At 35.6% G+C, this 6,990-nt stretch overlaps 1 protein-coding gene across 4 annotated transcripts; it reads right to left on the bottom strand.

The window, feature by feature from the left end:
* Positions 1–2,144: 2,144 nt before the first annotated feature.
* On the bottom strand, positions 2,145–5,999 carry LOC145042956 (Pentatricopeptide repeat (PPR-like) superfamily protein). 4 transcript variants are annotated; one of them, XM_078991483.1, is made up of 4 exons: positions 5,521–5,999; positions 5,351–5,430; positions 4,495–4,615; positions 2,145–4,360 (listed from the first exon to the last, which is right to left on the bottom strand). In XM_078991483.1, exons 3-4 carry the CDS (start codon positions 4,604–4,606, stop codon positions 2,535–2,537), a joined length of 1,938 nt encoding a protein of 645 aa, XP_078847609.1. In that variant the 5' UTR covers positions 4,607–4,615; positions 5,351–5,430; positions 5,521–5,999; the 3' UTR covers positions 2,145–2,534. The 4 variants fall into 4 exon arrangements, with proteins under 4 accessions (XP_078847609.1, XP_078847611.1, XP_078847608.1 ...); XM_078991485.1 differs by having other exon boundaries at positions 4,495–4,581; XM_078991482.1 differs by having other exon boundaries at positions 5,351–5,999.
* Between the last annotated feature and the right edge of the window lie 991 nt (positions 6,000–6,990).

Below are 6,990 nucleotides of genomic sequence, written 5' to 3'. Positions count from 1 at the left end.
AAACAAACCATAGACTATAGTAATCAGAAACTATACCTAAAGTAAACCATAAATCCCATATACCAACAGTAGAATTTGATGCTTTTATTTGTTTCAGAAACAAAAGATTACTTTTTTTATTGTAATCCAGTAGATCCAACAGGTAAGAAAAAAACTTCCTAACTCCTAATCAGTTGAAGATGCAACAGCCAACAAGTTTGATGTTCAAACAGAAATAAAAATAAAAAATAAAAAAAATCATTTGAAGAAAAGTAGAGAACTTACCCTAATCAGTTGAAGAGCAGAAGATGAGAACTGAAAAGAGAATTCAGAAAATGTCGTTCACTTCGTTTTCTATTTGAATACAGTAGAAAATTCCAATTTCCAAGTTTGCAACTCAAACAACAAATCACAAATTCACAATATTCAATTAAACAAAGAAACAATGATTGAAGAAAACTCACAGTCAATTGAAGAGAACTCACCCAAAATTCGAGTTTATGAGTTTTAGAGAAGAAAACTCGCAATCGGATTGTGTCTCCACTCTCCGGTCACGAGTTGTGTTTGATTTGTTTTTTCCCTTCCCCCTTCGTTTGAAAGATCGATTGAACCGAAGTACCGAACGTATATGCTGTAAGTTTTAGAGAAGATTGATTTATTAAATAAGAAATTGAGAAGAAGATTGAATAAGAAATTGAGAGCGGGAGGAAGGAATGAGAATCGGCTGAATCGGTGATGCCCACACTGCCACACAACAAATACATTGAATCCATTTGAACGTTGGTCAACCGACGACTATCTCCTCGATCTCTCGACTGCTTCAATTGACGATTGCGCTACTCAAGGCGTTCAAGGTCAAGAATCGTTGAATCGGTAATATTGTTGATATTGTTGCCCCTAAATAACGTTGATTATTATTGGATTGGGTAATTGGATTTAATTTTTGGGCCAAAATTACATAGATATATTATGACTTGCTGCATAAAAAATATGCCCCCATTTTTTTGATGCCCTGGGCCTAAGCCCAACTTGCCCATATAGTTGGGTCGGCCCTACGGATAAAATACTATTGTTTTATCATTCAAATTTAGGGTTTCTAGATTATTTAGCAAGTATAATGAAAGGTGTCCCCTAGCCAAATTTGTTCATAACCTTTCGTACCTCAAGAAATGAGATTACTCCTCTCCCCTATCTCCTATATTCAATGTTAGGGTTTTAGGTGTGACACATTAAAGACTACCACACAGTTGTAGCTTGTTTTCAAAAGAGATCTCGAGGTGTTTGATTAGCTTAATTCGAATTAAGCAAATGTATGTTTTCTACTCATGATTTCGATTATCATAGGGTTCTAGTTTTGTTTCATAAAATATGTTGTTATTAATAGTGAAAAGCCATAGATCCTTTTAAGTTACATGTGCCCATAAGTGTTTATGTGAAATTTCACAAATTCATATGATTTATAACCTAAAAATCCCATTAGCTCATCCAATGTAGAAATGGTTGTTTGATTTGATCCATATTTATGTAAGTGAGGTCTCTCCCATACAATACTTGGACTATTTGGATTGGTGAAGTGTTGTAACGGTACTCGGTCCAAGGCAGCCATTGGGCCTAAGTTTTAGGCTTTCTTTGAATGAAACACCTCAAATACGTCTCCATCGTCTTATTCACCATTTTGGATTGAGTTCTCTATTTAAGCAAAGTATCATGAAAACGAAAATCTCTTTCAAAAAAAAAAACATAAAGTCGGAAAATTTCTTTAACAAATAATGTCGCCAATGATACCATGTGAGTGGATGTTTCAAGCTCAAAAATAGTCTATCTGCCACTACAAGCACCGTATCCACCGGGGTGAGACTTAGGCAAAGATTCCAACAAATAAATCGATATCGCATCCTACCCATGGTTAGGAAGGCCCAGGGGCTGAAGTAGATCCAAAAGATGCATAGTGGAGCGTTTATCTCGTTGGCATATCTTACACTCCTAGACATATTTGATGACCGCTTTTTGTATTCCCACCCAAAACCACTTCATGGCAAGTCGTTGTTATGTCTTCAATTCACTGGAATGCACCTGAATTGTGTGCCTACTAACTAAAAAAGTTGATTTTTTGGCATTAAGAAATTCAATGCACCAAAACATCCTTCACTCTTTTGCCACCAATATGAGCAATGTGCTTTTATCTTTTACCCATAATAACAACATACGTTTTTACCCATAATACGTTTCTTTACATATACCTGCAATCTACTTTATGGTTACCTACAAAAGCAACATACTTAAATTTCACTACTTATATGGGCATTGTACATTTGTTACATATTGCTATTCTTGATAAAAAGACGTACAATGCTATTATGAGTAAAGGAGTTGCTATCACATTTCAAGAAAATGAAATTATGTTTCTATTTTGGGTAAAAATGATATAACCACATTGCTATTACGGTTAAAAATAAAGTATATCTTCTTCTGCAGCCGACCACTATCTCCAACTACACAAAACCTTCATCAAAAACTTGGAGTAAACTATGTCATACAATCCAATTTGTTCATTTTCATGAAACTTGATGTGTGACATGTTCATCATCAATCTTCCCAACTGCATCAAGTATTGATGAATAAGTAATAGCATCATATTCAAAACCACATGATCTCATCTCCCTCATCAACTTTGCAGCCTCCTCAAACATACCCGCATGACTAAGACACCCAAGAAGAGTATTATAAGTCACAACATCCGGTTTCATCTTCATATGTTTCATATTTTCAAACATAATCATCGCCCGTTGTGGGCCCCCACTTTTAGCCAATCCATTTAAAATAATATTATGCGAGTTTATATCACCTACACAACCACTTTCTTCCATATCCCTCATTAAAGAACATGCTTCATCTATCAATCCACCCCTTACCATACCTGACATGAGTGCGTTATATGCATACACATCAGGAACAAATCCAAGTTTCTTGATTTCATTAAAAAGATCTTTAGCTTCATTTAAACGACCACATTTTCCTAAGTTTTTTATCATTATAGCATAAACCCTTGAGCTAGAATTCCCACAATTCTCTCTTAGTTCTTGAAACAACTCGTTTGCAGCTTCATAACGTTTTGCTTTTCCAAGTGTGTTGATTAAACTGCAGTAAGCAGCTGGGCATGGAGGGAAACCCTTTTCCTCCATTTCTTCTAGAAGTAATAATGCTTTTTCTACTTTATTTGTTTTACAAAACCCATCGATTAATATGGAGTAGGTGAAAGAGGTGGGAACAATGTTGTTAGTTTTCATCTTCTCAAACAATGAAGAAGCTTCATGGGAAGCTTTGGATTCAAAAAGAGCTTTTATCATAGTGTTGTATGTCACCACATTTGGTTCAATTTGAACAGATGACATTTCATCAAACACCTTCCGGGCATCAGATAAACGACCACTTTTCCCCAATATGTTGATCACATTGTTTATGAGAATGACATCAGGCTTACAACCGTGTTTGACCATGTCTATGTATATCCCATATGACTCTTCTACCCTTCCAGCTTTCCCAAGCCCCCTTATTAACTCTGTGTAGGTGTACACAGTAGGCATACAACCTTTCTCTTTCATCTCTGTTACTAAATCTAGAGCTTTTTCTACTTTACCAGCTTTGAAGTATATTGATAATAAAGTCGTGTAGATCTTAGCATTTGGATGAAACCCGTTTTCCTTCATTTCATCAAACAATCGTATAGCAGGATTATCATGGCCTAATCTGGCAAATGCTGACATCAGAGCACTGTATGTTACAGTATCGGGGAAGCAATTACCTTCATTACACATCTCACTGTAAAGATCATACACTTTTTCAGGATGATTTTCTTGCATTAGCATCAGGATAATGGAGTTATAAGTAGTTGCAGTTGGCTTGCACTTGCGACCTTTGACTTGATAAAAGAGTGAGAGTGCTTTGTTGACCATTTTAGCCTTGCCTAATAGTCTCACAATGTCTGATAAATCTTTAGGATCGATGACAACTGATTGTCGAACCATTTCTTGAATCATCTTCCACATCTCCCCAAACATTTCAGAGTCAGATAAACAAGAAATTAAAGTCATGTGAGTAGTGGAATCATGCACGAAATGTCGTCTCTTTCCAGCCCACTTGAAAAATTGCATCTTGACATTAATGTCCACATCGATGTTCAAAACCTCACGAACTAATCGATGATCAACTCTTAATTTAAGTACCTCTAGAGCCTTTTCTGCATCAGGCCCCCACTTGAATATCTTCAAAATCCTGATAAATCTCTCATCCAACATCCTTGCAGAGCTCTTTCTTGATGTTCTTTGATTGGTGGAATCTTGTCTTGGACGCGACAACTGGAACATTTGAACGATTTCATTTTCTGCAATGACAAATAAATATGCCCGATTTAAGATACAGCAGATGGATGAAGATGATGCAAATATAGGATAATGAAATGAAAATGATGAAGTGTCTTTGAAGCTGTAAGAGAGCAATAAGAACAATGTGCATTACCTGTTTGCTTGATTCTCTCAGAAAGAAAAGGCGTCGTAGTGATCGACCTCCGTAAACTAATTGACATGTTCATCGTCTTTGTCATCACTTCACAAATAATGAAAATGACCATTTTACCCTTCTGTATTATTTTTTGCTAAATTCAGTAATTCTATTTTATAAAATAATTTAACCAACTTCTTGAATAATTATAAAAAATATATATATAAACACCATATGAAATCTAAACACCCTACAAAATCCAACACATATGAAAACACATACAACTATAACAAACATGAGCTGAACTTAACTACATAATGTTATAATTGGAAGAACTATATCACCATACACCAACATTATCATAACCAGAGGTCCAATATGCACCACCATAACTTCTGTTGAAGAACTCTGTCAACAACATTTTCTTTGACAAATGAGATGATATGCAATCCCTTACGAAGAATAATTCAAGTATGAAATGTTTTAAATCAACAAAATTTGCAGCAGCACACAATAGGCAACAACTATGAAAACCAACTACATAAAACATGACCAGGGGCAACATCTCCAAGGGGAAATCGACCACCAAGCTGTAACTTTGACTTTAGTTGAATCCAAAAACCATAACTTTGACTTTATTTGAATCTAAAACCCACATCAGATCAAAACTGAAATATAACCTAACAAGTAACAATCAGATTGATGAAAATGGGCTACAACATAAGGGGTAGGATCGACAAATCAAGCCAATTTTTTTTAATGGAGAGAGCGACACCAATTAAGGATAAAATTAATCGGTATCTATCCGCTTACTTTCACCATCGTGATTGGGATTGAACCAGAATAATCGAGTTTTAGGGAAAAAAAAACTTACCAAGAGTTGTGTTGTCGATGAGGGACCAGGAGAGCTTTGCTTCCGGTGGTGATGGTGGCACTGGCGAAAGAATCGGCCGACTGCTTCAGACCGGAGATGGAGTAGGCGAGCAAAACGTCATGTGTATTGAAAGAGAAGAGGGAAAGTGGGGCTAAATATCAAGGGCAAACCTGCAGAAGATGCCGGCGATGCAGCTGGAGCCGAAGACGAAGGCGCCACAGGCGAAGCCGACGACGGCGGCAGCAGAAGGGATCGGAGCTGCAACAGATTGGAGTAAAGGAGAGGCGTCGTTGATGGTTGGGACTTGGAGGGAAAAAAGAGGTTGTGCCCTGAAATAGAAGAGAATGCGATTGTGGGCAAAACAGGAAATACGACGTGTTCTTATTTTTTCAGATACAATCACAAGTGTGAAAAATTAAAAGGTGTTTTTTAATTTAAGAGGCAGAAAAATAAGATGCTATCAAACATCCTACATCTTAATTTTTAAGAGATTGAAAAATTAAGAGGCAAAACAAACAGCTCCTAAGATATGGAGATTTCGAGTTCAGAAATTTGATAGGGGTGAGGAGGAGAAGGGAGGTGTGGCAGTGGTGCGGAGGAGGGTTCAATGATTAGGGTGTTTTTGTTCTGCAAAGTGTTTCAGTTTTTCCACAAAAACATAAAATATAGATATCGAGTCCGAGTATTCGAGTTTACTAAAAAAATATAGAAAACTAGTTTTGTTAAGAATGATTAAGCTATATTCTACATTTGAAATAATAATAATAATAATAATAATAATATTATTATTATGTGTAGATGTATCATTTTTATCGATTTTTTTTTTGTTATTTCAAATAATAATATGTTATGAACTACCTATATAAATATTGTGCACGATTTTTAAGAACACTTCAAATTAGAGGTGAGGAAAAATCAAACCGTATAAAAAAATGCATAAACCTAAATCGAAATGAAAATCGACAGTGTGATTTTAATTTTCCAAAAACGATAAATTTTCAGTGTGCTGTTGTTTTTAACTTTTCAATAACCGTAAATAATGGGACGACACACAATTTAATGTATTAAATAATTATATAATGTTTATTATTTAGTTTATAATAATATATAATATAATTACTAAAAAGAAAAATATAGTAGACGCTAAGATTGGATACTGAAAATTGAATCGCCTTCTTGGCTCGTGCCCTATCCTCACTCACTCTCACATTGACCTTTTCCTTTACCTCCATCTTACACCATCATCATTGCTGACTCCGACAACGACTTTGAAGCATCGATTTCGCACACCATTTTTTGGACTCTTAAATTGAACTATAAAGCATCAACTCTGACCACGACTCTAAAGCACTGATTTTACCCCATCATCACCAGCTTTGAAGCATCAATTATTACACCACTAGCCGACGATGGAAACGTCGTGTTGTACGACGTTTCGATGTGGTACACAGTTATTGAATATATTGAACAATATACAAAAGATATAACACAAACGTTACTTTTATTCATTAGATAATAGGTTACATTATTGTTTGTAGTACAAGAACAAGATACTTCCTAACATAGGCTAAACAATCAGGAAACAAATTGTACTTCCAATCGATCCCTTGATGACTTCCATTTTTCTCATTGCCACTTCC

The sequence above is a fragment of the Lactuca saligna genome, chromosome 4 (genome assembly GCF_052625555.1).
Source record: "Lactuca saligna cultivar CGN05327 chromosome 4, ASM5262555v1, whole genome shotgun sequence".
In the NCBI taxonomy this organism is placed as follows: domain Eukaryota; kingdom Viridiplantae; phylum Streptophyta; class Magnoliopsida; order Asterales; family Asteraceae; genus Lactuca; species Lactuca saligna.
This window is presented reverse-complemented; position numbering and strand designations above follow the sequence as displayed.

Bases quoted from the DNA above. Each gene is read 5' to 3' on its own strand.
- LOC145042956 (XM_078991482.1), bottom strand. From the start codon at position 4,606: ATGGTCATTTTCATTATTTGTGAAGTGATGACAAAGACGATGAACATG. The intron at 4,361-4,494 runs GTAATGCACATT...TTGTCATTGCAG, and splicing joins TGAGAGAATCAAGCAAACAG to AAAATGAAATCGTTCAAATG.